Source organism: Lemur catta, chromosome 11 (genome assembly GCF_020740605.2).
Source record: "Lemur catta isolate mLemCat1 chromosome 11, mLemCat1.pri, whole genome shotgun sequence".
NCBI classification, from domain to species: Eukaryota; Metazoa; Chordata; class Mammalia; order Primates; family Lemuridae; genus Lemur; species Lemur catta.
The window spans coordinates 78,069,576-78,090,080 of record NC_059138.1 but is presented as its reverse complement, the minus strand read 5'-3'; the positions used below and the strand labels follow the sequence as shown (position 1 = coordinate 78,090,080).

At 44.7% G+C, this 20,505-nt stretch overlaps 1 protein-coding gene, 2 non-coding genes and 1 pseudogene across 4 annotated transcripts in view; 1 reads left to right on the top strand and 3 right to left on the bottom strand.

Moving 5' to 3' along the window:
• Window positions 1-15,449, bottom strand: part of FKBP9 (FKBP prolyl isomerase 9) — a 40,924-nt gene extending 25,475 nt beyond the window's left edge. The window contains exons 1-4 of one of the 2 annotated variants that reach the window (XM_045564579.1): window positions 15,071-15,449; window positions 2,372-2,517; window positions 1,767-1,956; window positions 663-808 (exon numbers count right to left, since the gene is read on the bottom strand). In XM_045564579.1, coding sequence (XP_045420535.1) covers window positions 663-808; window positions 1,767-1,956; window positions 2,372-2,517; window positions 15,071-15,303 — 715 coding nt within the window. In that variant the 5' untranslated portion in view covers window positions 15,304-15,449. The remainder of the gene's footprint in view (window positions 1-662; window positions 809-1,766; window positions 1,957-2,371; window positions 2,518-15,070) is intronic. The other variant, XM_045564580.1, reaches the window with a different exon arrangement.
• LOC123647901 lies at window positions 7,583-7,685 on the bottom strand. Its single transcript, XR_006738427.1, has one exon. It is a non-coding gene; the product is annotated as a small nucleolar RNA U13 (small nucleolar RNA).
• Window positions 15,450-18,000: 2,551 nt separating the features above from the next.
• On the top strand, window positions 18,001-18,062 carry LOC123647864. Its single transcript, XR_006738395.1, has one exon. It is a non-coding gene; the product is annotated as a U7 small nuclear RNA (small nuclear RNA).
• Window positions 18,063-18,474: 412 nt separating this feature from the next.
• LOC123647262 lies at window positions 18,475-19,193 on the bottom strand (annotated as a pseudogene).
• Between the last annotated feature and the right edge of the window lie 1,312 nt (window positions 19,194-20,505).

Sequence of the window (20,505 nt, the reverse complement as noted above, 5' to 3'; positions counted from 1 at the left end):
CGAGCACTGTCCAACAGAACTTTCTGCAGCGATGGAAATGCTTGTATCTGCACTGCCCAGTACAGTATAGCCCGCAGCAATGTGTAGTTCTTTTTTTTTTTTCCTAGACAGAGTCTCGCTCTGTTGTCCGGGCTAGAGTGAGTGCCATGGCGTCAGCCTAGCTCACAGCAACCTCAAACTCCGGGGCTCAAGCGATCCTACTGCCTCAGCCTCCCGAGTAGCTGGGACTACAGGCATGCGCTACCATGCCCGGCTAATTCTTTTTATATATATATTTTAGTTGGCCAGATAATTTCTTTCTATTTTTGGTAGAGACAGGGTCTTGCTCAGGCTGGTCTCGAACTCCTGACCTCGAGCGATCCACCCACCTCGGCCTCCCAGAGTGCTAGGATTACAGGCGTGAGCCACCGCGCCCGGCCTGTGTAGTTCTTGAGTACCTAAGATGTGGCACTGGGGCCAAGGAACTAAATTTTAAATTTTATTTAAATGTTGATTCATTTTCATTTAAATGTAGATAGCCACATGTAGCCAGAGGTTACCACATTAGACAGTGCAGGCCCAGAGCAAAAGGTCTGGTGGGTTTCATGTGGTGACGGCTGAATTAATCACTGCAGTAGAAGTAAGGACGGATGAGAATGGCTCCAGGAAAGGGCGGAACTCACCATCTCCATCTTCGCCATAGGCCAGGAAAGGAGGAATGGTGATGATGCGCTTTTCCCCCACACACATCCCCAGCAGCCCCTTGTCCATTCCAGGAATCAGCCAGCCAATTCCCACATACGTGTCATATGTTTTCATACGATTGTGACTGAAAACCAATGAGAAAGGAAAAAAGTTCTGTACCATGAGGGTGTTTCCAGCTCATCCCTCGGTAAGGTTTTTGTTACTCGAATCTAAGCTAAACAGTAAGCCCATACCCATCCTTAGAGACAAGCATTTATGGATCTCGGCCGCCAGACACAGAGCAGAACTCCTCACATTTAGGAAGAAATGAAAAGCATGTATTTATGCCAGTGATTGCCCAAAACAGGCCAGCTATTCCACTGATCAAACACGATCTAATGAGAGGCAACCACAAAGGGTTGCCTGTTCTCCAGCTTACCCCATACCTCTCCACAGCTTCAAATACATTCATCATTGGTATAAAAATGAACCAAAACATGCATAAGCCTATTCAGAAATAGGGCCCTTCACTTTATGATGAGATCTCAAAATACCATTAAATTAGATAAACATTGCTCTTAAATTTTTTTCAGATGGGCCGGGAGCAGTGGCTCATGACTGTAATCCCAGCACTTTGGGAAGCCAAGGCAAGAGGACCACTTGAGGCCAGGAGTTCAGGACCAGCCTGGGCAACACAGCAAGACCCTGTTTCTATAAAGAATAGAAAAATTAGCCAGGCATCATGGTGTGTGCCTATAAACCCAACTACTTGGGAGCCTAAAGTGGGAGGATTGCTGGAGCCCAGGAGTTCGAGGTCATAGTGAGCTATGACCGTGTAACTGTACTCCAGCCTGGGCAACAAAGCGAGACCCTGTCTCTAATAAAAAAAGAAAAGAAAAGAAAAGAAAAAAATTCTCAAAAATTTCCTAAGATATATTATAATTTTGATTCTGGCATCATGGTGCATGCAACATTGACCAAAAGTCTTAAGTAGAGGAGTGGAAACCCTTTTCTGGCTTCCGCATGGGCAGAAGAAGTAAGTGAGAATGAAGAAAGGAACCAACGGCCATTTCACTGATGATGCCTTGAGCGGCGGGACTTACCTCGAATCAAACAAGGTCCCATCCAGGAACGTGCCGTTGTAGTGGTACCTCACAAAATCGGACACCTGGATGGTCCGAGGGCAGCTGGGGGGCTTAAAGTAAGTGTGAATCTGAACCTGGTCTTCAGAATTCCAAATATCCATCAGAAGTACATCAAAATGAAGCACTGAATCTGGCGGGATCACACCAGCTAGAAATTAAAGAGCATTCACACTGAGTTCGCAGTTACTGCCTTTCGGGTCAGACAAACAAACACTAGGACACAGGCAAGGTGAACAGAATCCAAAAGGGTTCAAGCCAGTCACTGGTATACAATTCCCAAATGACCCATTCTAACTCGGTCTTTCCTCCAAATAAAATTGAAAGAAAAAAGAAAATTTTCCTCTCATGAAGGGTATCATCGAATGCATTTGTGTTAATGACACCTTCTCTCATACCTAGAAGAAATAAACCTAAGATGGAAATTTTAGCTGTATGTGAGCTCACTGCTTTCATTTTCCCCAATCTAAAGCTTCCAAGATTCTCTGGTCTGCTTGACTGCAACAGCATACAAATGTTCTAGTTGTTTCTATAGGTGTATTTATAAGTACAGGACAAAAACTTACAAACGCCTTCACTCCCATAGGCAAGCTTTGGGGGAATCTTCACGAAACGCCTCTCATTCACGCACATCCCAATCAGGGCTTGGTCCATCCCTGTTATCAGCTGTCCTTTTCCCACAAACACGTTGAAAGTGGAGTCTCTGTCATAGCTGAGGACCCAAAAGATAGGGAGAGAGAAACACAAGTATAAATAGTCCTTTCTTTGGTGAAACCAACCTGTGAAAATGTGCCCTAGACATAACGAGCTCATGGCAAAGCAGCAAGCCTGCCAAGGAGTTAGGGATACAGGAGTGTCTCCGCTGGACAGTAACTTGTACGGTTAGAATTTTTAGATAACCTTGAATATTACCAGCAAATCTAGTTAGATAAATATTAGCATAACTCTCTCTAGAAAGAAAAATATATGTTAAGCTTGTTTTGCAAAATAGCTACCTATTCTTCCACGAAAAAAAAAGAGTTCACTTCATTTTGTATGTGATTGGTACCTAAAAGCAACATCATAGGTACCAATGGGCCAATTTAACATAAACACACACACACACACACACACACACACACACACACACACGCACACTTAAATATTTTTTAAAAGTCATCCAGGGAAGTTAAACAAAGAGGCAGCATGATATAGCATAAAGCATACTTCTCAGTTTCTTCCAATATAAAACATGAGTCATATGATAATAACAGCCATCCCAGGATCTGCGTAACATAAAAAGTGCTCTGAAAACCTCAGTGTTATGCCAAATCTACTATAATTATCACAGGTAACAGGATGTCTGATGTAGTATTGCAATCACTAATATATGTGTTGTTGTTGTTTTTTTTTTTTTTTTTTTTTGAGACAGAGTCTCACTTTGTTGCCCAGGCTAGAGTGAGTGCCATGGCATCAGCCTCGCTCACAGCAACCTCAAACTCCTAGGCTCAAGCCATCCTCCCGCCTCAGCCTCCCGAGTAGCTGGGACTACAGGCATGCGCCACCATGCCCAGCTAATTTTTTCTATATATATTTTTAGTTGTCCAGATAATTTTTATCTCTATTCTTAGTAGAGACGGGGTCTCGCTCAGGCTGGTCTCGAACTCCTGTCCTTGAGTGATACACCTGCCTCGGCCTCCCAGAGGACTAGGATTACAAGCGTGAGCCACCGCTCCTGGCCACTAATATATGTGTTTTAAAGGCTGACAGGTGATGGCCTTTGGTCGAAAGATAAATCAAGGCTGTGACCCACACCTTCATCTCTTCAATGTCAAATTCAGCAATCAAGAATTTGCCTATTAGGAGACTGTGCCAGGTGCTTTGGGATATAAAAGAAGTCCAAGGCATGGACTTTGCCTTTGAGTACCTTATAAACTGCTGGAGAAACCAAAAGAGTTTCACTTGCTTAAGAAAACTGCAGAGTTTGTTTTATACTAGAGAGCAGTAGAAATAATTTAGAAGTTCAAGGATATGGCACCAACTGTATTTAATTAAGGCAAAGACGTACAATAAAATGCTCTATGGCCACTTTATGATAACATAGATTTCTACTTACTGACATGAAGGGGCATATACAAGGTAAAGAGCACGTTACAGAGCTACAGCATAAAATAATACCACTTTTAACATATACATAGATATAGATGCATGTGAAAAAATCCACAAGGCAATACATGAAAATATTATCAGTGATAATCTATGGGTAGAGGACTTCAGGTAATTGAATTTGTTTTCTCTTTAATTCTCTTGCTTTTTAAAATGATCATGTAATTATTTATGTAATAAAATGTTAAAAGCGGCTGGGATTTGCTTCATCAGGAGGTGCCACCCTTCATATTGTAAATTACTTTCACTTTTTCCTCTTTTCCCTAAAGAACAGTGCAGGCTAGGAGCAGAGTCCACCTCATCACCCCTATCAGGGCAGTTTCCCCAGTCCTGCCCCCCTTCCTTTTCTCCTCCTAGTTTCACTGTCGATTTTAATAGCCTTCCTTTCTTCAAGGTCGGTGAACAGAAGGCAGAATTTCAAGTTCAGGCCAAGAAGCCAGAGGACAAAAGCACATGGTCAGCTTTGCGCCCAAGACAGCTTTACACCTCCACCCTCTACCTCCGGGCACCAACGCTGCCCCCTGGAATGCCAGCTCTTGAATTTCACTCAGCTGAGACCTAGCCATGCCGTGGAGCCATCCTCAGACCAGATAATAACAGACCAGGTGGATAATAACAGACCAGAAAGCAAGGCTTCAAAGACTCCCAAGGTACAGGACACGTGCAAACAGCATCATTGCACAGACAGGAAATGATTTTAGGAATATTTTTTTCATCCAAAGAACCTGAATCTAGTTCCCAAATTCAATAAACGTTTTTAGCAATAACTACTATTTACAGTGTTTATAATGTGTCAGGCACAGTAGCAAACTAAGCTCTTCACATATACCACCTCATTTCATCCCCATACAGGGATTAAACTTTAAAGTGGGTGCTATGATACTCACTCTCCTTGGAGGTTAAAAGTTTCCCAAGCTCATGAAGTTAGCCAAATGGGAAAAAACGCTAGAACCCAGGACTCTTACCCTCCAGGCACAGGGCTTCCCTAGAGGTGTATAACAACTGTTGTTTCTTCACAGTATCAATTTCTTCATTTGATGATTGCCTTTAAGCCTTGTGAATAATTAAGTACCAAAGAGTTAGAAATGAAAAACACCTTTCTGAAAGAAATGTATACATATATACAAGAGACTAACAATGCAAGACCAGTCTTATCTACTGCTTCAAACGGACCATTTGGAAAAATAAAGTTGTTCTAATCAGCAGAATTGGCACAAATTCATGAGCCACATCAAGCCCAGAACTGCTCATGAAAATTACTTCTGCAAACTCTAGAACCAGTACTTATTCAGCCTGTCCCAGTGTCTGGCTTATTTACTTACACCTTTTATAGGCATCCTATTCAGGATGCAGGAAAGAGATGACACACCCAAACCAGGCTGTTCCAGGAAAGTTTAATATAGGGGCTGTGCCCAGTGGACATCATACTCAATGGTGAAAACTAAAACCTTTTCCTCTATGATCAGGAACAAGGAAAGCAAGCCTGATTTAACCACTTACATTCAACATAGTCCTGGAACTCCTAGCCAGAGCAATTAAGCAAGAAAAAGAAATTAGCACACAGTTAGAATAAGCACACAAATTAGAAAGCAAGAAGTAAAAGCATCTCTGTTCACAGATGAAATAATCCTATACGTAGAAAACCATATAAGAGTCTACCAAAAAAGCTGTTAGAACGAATAAACAAATTTGGCAAAGTTTTAGGATATAAAATCAATATACAAAAATCAGTTGCATTTCTATACACTAATAATGAACAACAATCTGAAAACAAAATTAAAAGAACACTTTTATTTAAAATAGTATCAAAAAGAATAAGATACTTAAGAATAAACTTAACCAAGGAGGCAAAAGGTTTGTATACCAAAAGCTAGAAAAAAATTGCTAAAAGAAATTTAAAAGAACACAAATAAAAATAGAAAGACATCTCGTGTTCATAGACTGGAAGACTTACTATTGCTAAGATGTCCATATGCCTCAAAGTGATGTACAGATTCAATACTATTCCTATCAAAATCCCAATGGCATTTTTTGCAGAAATAGAAAAAAAATCCTAAAATTCATATGGAATCTCAAAGACTCCAAATAACCAGAACAATCCTGAGAAAGAAAAACAAAGCTGGAGGCTCCACACTTCCTGATTTGGAAATTACAAAGTTACAGTAATCAAAACAGCATGGTACTGTCCCAAATACAGACACAGACCAATGGAACAGAATAAAAAGCCCAGAAATAAACCCTTTTCAATATGGTCAAATGATCTTTGACAAGGGCACCAAGACTACACAGCAGTGGGGAAACGACAGTCTCTTCAATAAATGGTGCTGGGAAAACTGGACATCCACATGCAAAAGTTGGATCCTTACCTTACACCATATAAAACAATCAACTCAAAATGGATTAAAGACATAAATGTAAGACCTGGAACTATAAAATTCCTAGAAGAAGGCATAGGAAAAAAGCTTCAGGATATTGGATTTGGCTATGATTTCTCAGATATGACACCAAAAGCACAGGTAACAAAAGCAAAAACAGACAAATGGGACTATGTCAAAGTTTAAAACTTCTGAGCCGCAAAGAAAACAATCAACAGAGTGAAAAGGTAACCTACAGAATGGGAGAAAATATTTGCACACCACAGATCTAACAAGTGGTTAATACCCAGAATATATAAAGAACTACAACTCAACAACAACATCAAAAACACTCAATTAAGGCCTGGTGCAGTGGCTCACGCCTGTAATACTAGCACTCTGGGAGGCCGAGGCGGGTGGATCGCTGGAGGTCAAGAGTTCGAGACCAGCCTGAGCAAGAGTGAGACCCTGTCTCTACTAAAAATAGAAATAAATTATCTGGCCAACTAAAAAAATATATATAGAAAAAATTAGCTAGGCATGGTGGCGCATGCCTGTAGTCCCAGCTACTCGGGAGCCGGAGGCAGTAGGATCGCTTAACCCCAGGAGTTTGAGGTTGCTGTGAGCTAGGCTGACGCCACGGCACTCACTCTAGCCCGAGCAACAGAGTGAGACTCTGTCTCAAAAAAAAAAAAAAAAAAAAAACAATTAAAAAAGGAGCAAAGGACTTGAATGAACATTTCTCCAAAGAAGATATATAAACGGACAAGCATTTTAAGAAATCAAGATGAAAAAGTTTTAGAAATTTGTTGCACAGGCTGAGTGAAGTGACTCATGCCTATAATCCCAGCACTTTGGGGGACCGAGGCAGGAGAACTGCTTCAGCCCAGGTTCAAGACTAGCCTGGCCAACAGCAAGACCCCATCTCTATAAAAAACCTAGAAAAATTAGCTGGGCATGGTGGTGCACACCTGTAGTCCCAGCTATGTGGGAGGCTGAGGCAGGAGGATTGCTTTAGCCCAGAAGTTCGAGGCTGCAGTGAGCTATGATTGTGCCACTGCACTCTACCCCAAGCAAGAGAGCAAGATCCTGTCTCAAAAAAAAAAAAAGAAATTTTTTGCACAACAATGTGCATATAGTTAACTACTCTAAAATGGTAAATTTTTATGCTTTTTTTAGACATAATAAGTTTTATTCATCTGGTGGTACTTAATGCTCACAGGGTACCGTACAACAAATTTAAAAATACAATATGAAAAAATCAAATATTTTTTTTTATGTCAGATGCGTAATATGCCAACATTGTAACAAGGTTGAGGGAGGCACATCTCACACAGGCACAAGAAAAACCAACCATCACACTTATGAACTACAAGAGGAGTTATGGTGTTTTTTTACGATAACAATAATAACGTGGCTGTGTGCAAAGGTGTGAGCAGGGTGCAGCAAAACACAAGGGACAGTGTAGTACCTCTAGGGCTGGGTAGGGGGTGCTGTTAACACACCTGAGCCTGAGAGGGCAGCTAGGCTACCCAACAGGAGCTAGGACCTTTGGTCTAGGGACAGAATCCATGGTGACCCGAGAGGCAGGGTGCCAGAGAAATAAATACCTCCACCTCACTCTGTTCTCTCCCTCTGATCTGCTGAACCCAACCAAAGCCAGATGACAAGAGGGTCATTGCTATAGCCCACACTATGCACATGTAGTCCCCACAGGTCGGCCTCCCAGAGCAAAAAGCAAGTGGGAACAGGTGGAGAGTGGATTTAGAAAGGAAAATGGAAATCATCCTGCATATCCAACACCCTCCTTTCCTCTCCACAAGCTTGTTTTTGTCCCCTGCTCATTCACTGCTGCAGACAGACCCTTTGATCCCTGCCCCAGGGGGGGGATGGAGGTGTCTGAGCACCCTCAATGATGCTCTTCAAAATTATCCGATGCTTTTCAAAATGATCTACTTAAGGACCACTAAGACAAGAAGTGTCACATTCTACTCACCAAACTGCCTACAAAGAAGCAGACATTATCCTGCAATATATTACTTAAGATAAATAACTATCCCTGTGACTATATTCTTAAAGCATAAATAATGTGGCTCTATTTCTGAATGGAGGTTTCAATCTGCAGCGAGAATGAACTTTTAAAAGGACAAATGGCAAAGTGAACACTCTTAAAGCCCCCAAAGCCCATTCCTTCCCTAAGCCTCTAAGCTCCTCTTCTTAAAATCAGACTTAACGAACTGGAAAGGAGCCCGTTGCATTCAAGGGATGGTGACAAAATTTTGGAAGACGGAAAAGGAATAGAGGAGCAATAACTGATCGAAAAGGGAAGAAAGAGAATCTAGGTGTTTGCAAAAGGGATGTGGCCACAGGTGGACTCAGAGTGCCTCCCAGGCCTGTGGAGGCTGCAGAGCGGGAGGTGGCAGGGTGCAAGGAAGCCAGGAGCGAGGAAGGGAGGCACTGGTGCAGAGTCTGCATTCAGAAAGGTTACACCCACCCCAGGCAGGGCCCCTTCCCCACTCCTAGCAGCTTGGCACCTATAATTTCAAGCTTTATGGAATTATCTAATCAGTTTTGAAAACTCTGTGCATATGTATTACTTTTTAAAACTAATTTTTAAAATTTTTGCCAAAACTGACATATGCTAATACTACTTGTTGCTGAGATTATTCTTATCTCAGATCCCAAGACAAGGGAAAAATGGCCATCACAGAAGGGACAGAAAATTGGCCTTCAGTTCTGTTAGCAGAACTGTAGCCCAGATCAGCTACAAGAAAAAAAGTTAACGTGCTCTAGATGCCAGTTTTAGATTCAGTTTAGACAATTAAAAACTGAAGACATTACTCTCTTTTTCTTTTGAGATAGAGTCTCACTCTGTCACCCTGGCTACAGTGCAGTGGCATCATCATAGCTCACTGTAACCTTGATCTCCTGGGCTCAATCGATCCTCCTGCCTCAGCCTCCTGAGTAGCCGGGACTACAGGCTACATACCACCATGCCTGGCTAATTTTTTAAAAATTTTTTGTAGAGATGAGGTCTCAAACTCCTGGCCTCAAGTGATCCTCCTGCCTTGGGTCCCCAAGTGCTAGGATTACAGACATGGGCCACCGCACCTGGCCAAGACATCACTTTTGAACGTTAAAAAGACTGCCATATTTCAAGACCAGGAAGGAAGCAAGGCAATGAAGAACAAGCCCACTGGGCATGGGAACCACATTTTGGGTGCCTCAAAGTTGGTCCTCACTCGACACGGCTGACTCACATGGGACCTGCTAGATGTGAGGACCATGGTCCTACCATAGCCCTTGGAGATTGGAACTGAAACTCACCTCCTCACTGCCACCTAGCTCCCAGATGATCCAGCTGAGACCCGCTGTCCCTGGCTGAGTTTCACCACTAAGACTGGACTCAACTCCAGACGCGAAAGAGGGAAGCAAGATCTGACTTTTTTGCCTCCCACCTATCTCTCCACACCATACACCCCCCCCCCACCAAAGTAACTTTGGGCTTCCCAGACCCTTTTCCCAAGAATGTCTCCCTCATGCAACCACCTCTGCCAGTAGCTAGTGTGACGTGGCAGGGGGGAAAGGCAAGCAGTTCCTGAACTGACAAACTACCTGTCTGCTACTGAGCCGGGAAAGTGAGAGAACACTGCAGTGAAGGAAGGGAGAGATGGTGAGAGAGGAGGGTACAAGCAGGAGCAGAGAGGAGGAAGCAGAGGGAGCACAGCCACTGATGAGCACATCCATGGAAGCTCACACCTGAAATGTGAGCAGTTGGCTTGGATAGGCCTTGGCCCATTAAAATATCATTACAAGCAAAGCAGAGTAAAATCATTACATTGCAGTTATGGATTTTTGTTTTTAAGCAACTGCACAAATTAAAATGTCCGATCCCTATAGATAATTCTTATTTTCCACAAGTGCTTAGCCCAGTAAAACACTGTATAGCCAAATCAAATCGTTAATGTGAATGTGTAGTTGATCACAATGACCCAACAAATGAAAATTAAAAGCCCTGCTGGTAAGTTTCACAGGAGGCACTGGCCAGTCTGCCAATGGCCTCAAGAGAGCCCAGAGAGAAGACTTGGCCTGGAGGCTGGGTGGGCTCCCTTCCCCAAGTCAGCAGAAACACAAGGCTAACACGTAACCAGCAACTCTCACCCAAGAGCCGCCGTGCATATGCACGCTCTAAATGCCTCCTGCCTAAGTGAGCATGTCCTGACCTGACCAACCTCTCTGTCACCATTACCCCTTCAGGCCACTCTGACTCCATCCCAGGTGCTGCCCAACCCACTGGCTCTTCTGAGGACAAGTCCTGCTGAAGCGGACTTAGACCCACATGACTTAACACCCACCAGGATAAGCATGTGACCCAAACAGGACCAATCAGATTCTCTCCTGGGAATCTGGAATGGAGACAGAGTCCAGTTAGTCAGCGCTGGTGGTGGATCCAAGAGGTCATGTGTGCAGCATGGAAAGCTTGCTGGAGCTCTCTCTCCCCTTTCGGGAGGGGAAGAAAGAAGCCCCCTCTGCAATCCCTTGGGGAGATGCAGAAAGTCACTCCAGTTCACAATTCTGGACCCTGATGAAGAATCATAAATCCTTGCAATAAATTCCCTCTCCTTTCTGTGTAGGCCAGCTGGAATGGGTTTGTGCTCTGCCTCAACCCCAGGCACAGATTTATTCAATTTTATTTATGTCAGTTTTATTCTCTGCCATATCTCAGCACCTAGAACATTAGAAGCTGAAGGAGTATGTAAAATGAACCCCCAATGAAACTGATCTTCAGGGTTTCTACTCACACTATCAGTCAAGCCACTGAATACCTCCTGGATCAATCCACTTACTCCTCTGCACAAATCCATCAAAAGATACTGCACAAAGTCCAAAATGCCCAGCCCAGTCTGCCAGGGATTGGCTCTCCCACGCCCTTCCAGTGCTGGGTCCCCTGCCTCCTGGCCAAAGTAGCAGGGCCTCTTGCTGTTCCTTGAGTGTGTACTGCCAGGCCTGGGCACACTCCCACTTCAAGGAATGAAATTCCCACCCATGCTCAAGGCCCAACTCAAGCATCAGTCTCTTCCCAAAGCCTTCCCTACAACTTCAGCAGGAAGAAATCCCTTTCTGCATGGAACTGATAGAGGTATCTACGTCTACTATTCACGAGGCACTCTCCACATGCTGGCTGAGTTGTGTGAGGCATAAGAGAGAGCTCAGTCCAGAGTCAGAGGTAAGTTATTAGCTGGGTGGCCACTGTCACCTCACCTCTCTGGGCCTACTGCCTCTTCCTCCCACCTCCATCCCCCATTGCTTTATTTTTCTCCATAACCCTCAATAACTTCTGCTTTACCATATAACTGACAGTGTGTCTGTCCTCCCACTAGAATGTAAGCTCCATTAGGGCAGGGATTTCTGTTGTATTCACTGCTGCTGCCTCAGCGCCTGGAAGAGTAGGTACTCAATAAATATTCGTTGAATGAATAAATGAACAAATGAATACGTAAAACGAAGCTGATCTCTGTTAATCAGTCTATGATTCTTTTAGAGCAATGGTTCTCAAAGTATGGTCCTTAGACCAACCAACAACATCAGCTGTGCACTTGTCAGAAATGCAAATTCTTAGGCCTTATCCCAGAGCTACTGGTCAGAAACTGTATAACAAATTCTCTAGGTGATTCTGGTGCGAGTACAGTTTGAACACCACTGTGCTACAGCATCTACAACTCTATGTACCCAAAAAGGCATATGGTGGGCATATGATAACATTTATTGAAAGACTGCACCTTAAGGGTCTGCAGACAGACCCCTGAGCTCCTCTCTGGTATATTTTAGTCATCCTCAGGTCTTATCCCTGGAATCCCAAGATTCCATCCTGACCACCCCCCACCCTGCCTCAACACACAACATAAAGTTAAGCTTTTGTGTGTTTTCATAGCATCTTGCCTTTCTTCCGTCATTTATACAGGTAGACTATAGACCAAAGATTACGGCCATAAATTGCCTGTGTTCAAATTTCCACTTGATCGCCTAATAGTTAGGTAATTGGAGCAAGTCATTTTAACTTTCTGAGCCTCAGCTTCTTCATTTGTAATAAGGTACCTACCCCACTGTCTTGTAAAATGAATTCTTTTAAGACTCAATGAATTCCCACGAAGGCACATGGTAAGAACCATGTGTGAACTCTATGTGAGAGACAGAGTGTGCGCTACTACTACCTTACTATACTTGTCACACTATATTGTAATTGCCTAGGCTACCAGTGGCAGGGACAGGGAGGGGACATACTGGACTAGGACTAGTCTCAGTCTTGAGGGCAGACACTGCATAAATGTTCCATGACTGGCAGCTCCTCCATGCTCCTTCCACTGTCCTACACTGCCTCACGGTGGCTGCCATCCGTAGAGAAAACAACTCGTTCTAGTGGGAATTATAAATTACCATCAACTCAAGCAAGAAATTCCTCTCTATTTTCTAACAAAAGAAACAAATGAAAGAAGATATACAGATGACCAAAAAACACACGAAAATATGCTCAACATCATCAGCCACTAGGGAAATGTAGATTAAATCCACAATGAGATACCATTTCTTGCCCACTAGATGGCGATAATGAAAAAGACAGACAATGACAAGTGTTGGTGACAACATGGAGAACTAAGAACCCTTATACAACTGCTGCTGGTAGGAATGTAAAATGGTGCAGCCCTTGTGGAAAATACTGTGGCCATTCCTCAAAAAGTTTAGCATATTTACCATATGACCCAGCAATTCCACTCCTAAGTATACATCCAAAAGGAATGAAAACATGTCCATACAAAACCTTATACATGACTGTTTATAACATTATTCATAACAGCCAAAAAGTGTAAAACAACCCGAATGTCCATCAACTGATGAATGGATACAATGGGATATTATATATACAGCCATAGAAAGGAATAAAAAGAAAATGTAGGTGGTACTCTAAAAAGAAAAAAACAAAAATTTTTTAAAAAAGGAATGAAATACTGATATATGCTACAACATGTATGAACTGTGAAAGAAGCCAGACATAAAGCACTTCAAATTATATGATTCCATTTATAGGAAATGCCCAGACTAGGCAAATCCATAGAGACATAAAGTAGATTAGTGGTTGCCAGGGGCTGGAGGGGAGGTCAGTGGGGTGGGAGAGTGACTGCTAATGGGTCCAGCATTTCTTTTTTGGAGTGATGAAAATGTTCTGGAATTAGATCATTGTGATGTTTGCACAACTCTGTGAATACACTCAAAACCACTGAATTGCATACTCTAAATAGGCAAACGTATGGCATGTGAATTGTACCTCAGTAAAACTGTTTTCTTAAAAAGCAGCAACAATAGGCCGGGTGCGGTGGCTCACGCCTGTAATCCTAGCCCTCTGGGAGGCTGAGGCGGGTGGGAGACCAGCCTGAGCGAGACCCCGTCTCTACTAAAAAAAATAGAAAGAAATTATCTGGCCAACTAAAAATATATAGAGAAAAAAATTAGCTGGGCATGGTGGCGCATGCCTGTAGGCCCAGCTACTCAGGAGGCTGAGGCAGGAGGATCGCTTGAGCCCAGGAGTTTGAGGTTGCTGTGAGCTAGGCTGACGCCATGGCACTCACTAGCCGTGTAGCCCGGGCAACAAAGTGAAACTCTCTCAAAAAAAAAAAAAAGGCAGCAACAATAGTAAAAATGACCATTTCTAAGCACTCCCAGGTGCCACATAGTATGCTAAATAGCTTTTGTACATTACTCATCATACATTTTTTGGAATTTCAAAAAGAGATCAGGAGGGCTACAAAGCCAACGTCAGTGAGCCTAGCACAGCCTTGGGCGCATAGCAAAGGCTCAACAAATATAGCTCTCTCTGCCTAAGCCAGTGATTCACTAGAAGTTCTGGCACAGGCCAGGGTTTGTAACAAAAGCCTCGGGGAGGAGAGTAGCCTGGAACCGGAAGGAAAGAGGCCTGTTAACCCCCAAGCTGAACTGGGGAGAAACTGGGGAGAGGTGTTGTGATCCTGGGCCTGGTACAGGACCCCCCAGCAAAGCTGAGCAACCCCCCCCCCACCATCTCCCGCCCAAAAGAGGTTTCTGTAAGGCTGGAAAGCAAGGGCAGTGGTGGTTGCACGCAAGACCCTGCACTGGGATGGTCTGGGTTTCGATCTGACTCCATACTGTAAAAAAGTTTCTTGGCCTCAGTTGCCTCACTGAGAAAATGAGGGTAGAACGTACCCCACGGGATGGCTGTAAGAATTAAACGAGTTCATTACTGTATGGGAAGTACTCAGAGCTACTCCCAGCACTGTAACCGCTCAAAAACTGTTAGCGCCTGCTACTGTCAGCTTCAACATCATCATCGTCATCACATGTGGGAAGCATCAGCTGACCAGATACCCAGGGGACCGGCCAGAAGGACCAGTGAAGGGAGGCGGCAGGCGGACATCAACATCCACTCTTGGGGGTCTCGTCGTAAAAAGTGGCCATTTTACACTGTGCGTGTGTCAATGCGCTGGGAGGAGAGGAAGGGCGTGATGTGACCCAACCCCGCTGCGCACGGTCCCGTCGGAGACTCCAGTCCCGGGCGGGCGGACTAGGGCGCGAGGCCGGGGGCTCCCAAACCGCGAAGGGATTGGGGTCGGCGAGCACCTGGGCCGCAGGAGGGAGGGAGGGAGTGGGGAGCACGGGAGGGGCGGGGCTGGGGGAGGTCAGGCCGGAGAGAAAGGCCTGGCCGGAGAGCGGGCGCTGCCCCGCGGAGGGGCGCGGTACCTGGAGTCGAACTTCTGGCCGTCGGGGAATGTCCCCACGTAGTGGTAGCGCACGAAGTCGCCGCTGCGTACGGTGCGCGGGCACTCGTCGGGCACGAAGCGCCGCTCAATTTGCAGCTCCTCGTCGGGGCCCAGGCCCAGGCCCGCCACGGGCGCCGCCTGCCCGGTCACCCAGACCAGCAGCAGGAGCAGCGGCGGCGGCAGGGGCCGCCAGCCCCGGGCCCCGAGCGCCATCGGGGCGGCGAGGAGAGGAGCGGGGGGCGCGGCGCGGTGATCGCGGGGCGCGGGTCGGCTTGGGCGCGCGGCGGCGTTTGCAACGTGGAAAAGTCTCCGGGCCCTCCCCGGGCGGCAGCTACCACCCCCTCCCCGCCGCCCGCCCCCCGGCCCCTGCCGCGAGGGGAGGAGCCGGGCCGCGCGCCAGGGGCGGGTCTGCTGCGCCCCGTGCGCCCGGCCGGCCCGGCGCTCCGCGTTTGCCCGCCGCGGGGGCTGGGGGGCCGGCGACTTGAGCGGGGACCCTAGGTGGGCCTGGGAGGACGCGTCCCCGAGCGAGACGTCGTGAACTTCTCCCAACCAGGCGTTGGCCCGAAGTCGGAAGAGAAAAGCGTTTATCGCCCAGTCCCGCCCGCTCGTCTCCACCAAGTCCCTGGAGACTCCAGATTTGGGGCCGTGAGAGGCTCCTACGTGGCCGCGGATCCAGTTTCCCCTTGCTTCTCTGGAGAAGGAAGAACACTTAGGATTTTTAAAACTTAGTTGCAAGGGTGGAGTCTACGTTGAAAGAGACTGAAACCATTTAGGATTTTTTTTAATACTTAGAGAAAAGGGGAGACGTTTATTGAGAGAAACTCCCCTGACAGTTGTGGAAAGTTTTAAGTTGCTAACTGTGAGCGTATTCCAAGCCATCAATGGATGCAGTGTGAGCTGGTATTTACTAGCAAGCGTCCCACAAGTTCCCACATACGGGAACTATGCCAGGGAGGACTTTATACAGACCCAGGTGCCACAGGGAACTCATTAGAGTTGTTAAATGCATCCTTAGCTTAGAATTGACTGTTATAATTTATTCAAATTTTGGAATAGTAAAAGCAAATCACCAAAGATTTCTCAACTCGTTTTTGTTTTTGTGTTTTTTTAAAACAGAGTCTTGCTCCTTTGCCGGCCTAGAGTGCAGTGGCATCATCATAGCTCACTGCAACTTCAAACTCCTGGGCTCAAGTGATCCTCCTGCCTCAGCCTCCCAAGTAGCTGGGACTGCAGACCCATCACCACGCCTGGCTAATTTTTCGTAGAGACGGGATCTTGCTGTTGCTCAAACTGGTCTTGAATCCTGACCTCAAGAGATCCAACCCCCTTGGCCTTCCAGAGTGCTAGGATTACAGGGGTCAGCCACAAATTTTTAAAAGGGAAATGATAAACTTCAAAAAGTATTTATAAATATATATGACAAAGTCATAAGCATAAGATGAACACCCCATCTGTGTCAATTTGAAAACATGACCTGAAATTCTTTGATGTTCCTCCCATTGAGAGGTGGCGTTATGATCATCCCATTGAATCTGCATAGGCTTGCAGCTTTGTTGACAAATAGAGCACAGCGTTAAATGATAGTACATGACTTCTGGGGCTAGGTGGTAAAAGGCCATCTTGTTTGCACCTTGTTCACTGGAACATTGCTCCTGAAGTCCTGAACCGAGTTAGAAGTTCCTCTACCCAGAGGTTTCCATGCTGGAAAGGACACGTGCAGACTCTGTGGTTAACAGTCACAGCTGAGCCCATCCCAACATAGGCAGCAAAAATGTGAGTAAAGAAGCCTCTGGAATACTCAGCCCCCATATGTTCAAGTCATCCCAGCCATTTGTACAGTAAAAATCATGAAGCAGAGACAAACCACGCCTGTTATACCCTGTCCGAATTCCTCACCCACACAATTCACGAGCATAATAACGTTGTTGTTTTACCTCACTAAACTTTGGGGTAGTATAATATCCAGCATAGACAGCCAGAACCCAATTTCTAATAATAACAACAAAACCAAAGTCAGAGTACACAAAGAATTCAGAAAACAAGAAACAGAAATAAATACATTCACCCTCACTAGTAATCAAGAAAATAGGGAGTGCACTTTCCCTTATACTGAAGACTGCAGCTCCCCAGTCTACAGATTGTTTCTCAGAAAATAAAAACTCTCTTTTTTCCACAAAAAAAAAAATCAAAGAAAAATAATGAAATACCTTTTTCACATCTCAAATTTGTAAGATAAAAAAATAAGTACAATACACATTGTTGGTGAAAAGACACAGAAAATGGATACTCTCACACACTGACAGTGGGTATATAAATTGGTACAGAATTTGGAAAGATGCATTAGTTTTTTGGTTCCAAGTGACAGAACTCCAAATTCACTTAGGGAATAAAGAAAATTTATTTGAGATATATTAGGGGCTCTCACTCAATTGAAGGGTTCAGTATCCAACTCAAAGAAATGGCAGGGTTTCAGCTGCTAGAAGGAGATTAGCAAACTCTAGAACCAAGGATACGGATGCTTGCTGACATTTTCTGTCTCCATTGCTTTTTTCTGCATCTCTCTGTATATGGCTTTGTTCTCTTTAAAATGCATGCTGCCTTCTGCCATATATCAAAAAACAACACTCCTGACATCTCCCCAGTTTAGTATCTTGCAGCTCCATTACCAGAAAGAAATTAGGACTTTCCCAGGGTCAACTTTTTAAATCACTGGCTTGGGACTGGAGCCTTGTGAGCTAAACAGCAATGACCAGGAGACCAATGCTTTCTTTGTAGGGTAGACACAACTACCAGAGCCCACCCCTATAGTTTGGAAATCATTCCCCAGAAGGGGAAACCACAGGGAGTTAACTGTAACTTGTAGGAGAATTTGGCAACATATATCAAAAGCCCTAAAAATGTGTATACCTTTAGTGTTACAGCTCTTTTAGAATTTGTCTAGCAAGTTTTCCAGTCCTCACCAGAAGATCCCCCAAAGAAGAAAATTTTAAAAAAGAAAAAAAAATGGGTATACTCTTGGCCTGGCAATAGTCTTTCTACCAATTTATCCCAAGGAAATAATTAAGAATGCAAACAAAGATTCTACTACAAGAATACTTTTTACAGTATCATTAGTAATAGAGGAAAATAATCCAATATGGGACTGTTTAAATTAATTATCACATATTCACACAGCTATTAAAAGTAGTATTATAAAGTTTTACTGATAAGGGAAAGTTTTCATTTTTAAAAGCCTATTAGAAAACAGTATGATGAGTATAATTCTGTTTATATAAACACTAAATACGAAAGCACAGAAAATTTCTTTTTTTTTCCTCTTTGACAAACTTTATTAATCTTGTCTTGGTATGGAATATCTCTTACTGCATTCTAGAATCCCAGGATTCAAGGGAGTGGTAAAGTGGCAATGGTGGATTTGGGTATCTGGTCTCCCAAAAGTTCCTGCTGCTCTACCCCTGACTCTGCAGTGGCTGCCAGGCGGATCACCCGTCCACTGGAGCCATCAGGCTCCATGGCCAAAGCCAGAGCAGTGGCAGTGAATTGCAGCCACTCTTCCTTAGTCATGCCTTCCCGGTAGGTAGCATCAACATAGCCATAGATATTGGAGCTCCTGGAACCTCCAATGGCAAAGGACTACCTTACCATCATACCCCCCATGGGCACTGAATACACCTGCCCTTCTTCTTGAGGGTCCCAGCCAGCGACGATAATTCCCACCATCAGGTCTTCCCGGTATCGGTAACACATCTCTTTCAAGAGGCTGGCTGCCGTGTGCACCAGTGGAGGCTCGTTCAGTTCAATGCTATGGAAACCAAGCTGATAAGTGACAGCATCAGCTACTGCTCAAGTATCAGCGGCTGAGCCTGAGTGGCAGCGGAAAATACAGTAGTGAGTAAGAGTCAGCTTGTCAGTCACTTGATTGGCAATGTAAGACCCAGTGGCTGTTCTGCAGTCTGCCCCAATACCAAGCCCCCGTCAAATTGGACGGCCATGATAGTGGGCCCTGTGGAGACTTCACGGTTTTCCCAGCCTGGAGCGACGGGCTCCGGCCCCCAGGCCGCTGCGGGCCCCACTCGCCGAGCAGCTACCAAGGTGGCCGCCATCTTCCTCCCCCGGTGCTGCCTCAAAGCAACTCCACAGAAAATTTCTGTAAGGATATATATATCTAAACGTAAGAGTGGTTAAAATATAATAGTGGTGGGATTACAGACATCACTTTTATAAATTTTCTTATACATACCAATTATTCTAAGCTTTTATTTTTTATTTTTTGGTTTTTCGGTTTTTTTGAGACAGGATCTTGCTCTGGTGCCCATACTAGAGTACGTGGCATCATCACAGCTTACTGCAACCTCAAACTTCTTTTTTTATTTTCCAGACATCCCCAGACATTGCCAGCAACCTCAAACTTCTGGGCTCAAGCAGTCTCCCCACCTCAGCCTCCCAAGTAGCTGGGACTACAGGAATGTGCCACCATGCCCAGCTAATTAAAAAAAAAATTTTTTTTTTGTAGAGACAGGATCTGACTGTGTTGCTCAGGCTGGTCGTGAACTCCTGGCCTCAAATGATCCTCCTGCCTCAGCCTTCCAAAGTGCTGGGATTATAGGCATGAGCCACTGCACCTGGCCTAAAACAGGTTATATAGTGATCAGTTGAAGAAAATGTGACCAAAGCCTTGCAGAAACCTAACAGTATTTCCCCTAGAAGCAATGGTTCAGTGTATGCTAATTCAGCATTCGCTGGAACTTAATAACATAATTACTGTGAATAATGAGAACTCACTGTACCTGAAAGTGGAATTGCTGGGCCACATGAAGTGCTACTGGTAATTTTCTGAGGAACTGCCAAAACTCCACTTTATGGTTTTTCAGGCCACAAAGAATAATCTGATGTCAAGGAGTGCCAGGAGAATACTTGTTCCCCCACTCCTGCCCAATACTCTTTCTCCTGGGCTGCAGTGACTTACTTGGAGAGAGGAGTAAATTCAGCAAAAGTAACAACAACAAAAAAGTCAAAGGACATAAATAAAGGTGAGGAGATGTGGGTCCCCATGACCTCCCCTGAGTGTATGGAGTGAGCTCTGATGATGTCATCACACTCTATCCCGGGGGGACAGAGCAACACCCTGCCCCCTCCAAAAGATTTCCATTAAGTCTCTGGGGGTGATTTCATACAGACTCACCAAGTCTAAAAACTGAATCCTGTCAAGGACAGTCAACAGTATACTCTAAAATCTAGAACAGTAAGGAGTTGAGCAGGTGTTGAAGTTAAATAAAATACACAGATGAATCTCGAAATTAAAAACATCTTTGCAGGGAATTAAGAATTGCAATTCTGGGCAGACACACAGTAGTCTTTGGTATGTCCGAAGAACAAAGAGAAGGTTGGGAGTTTTATTAGAAAGCAAAATGTTAT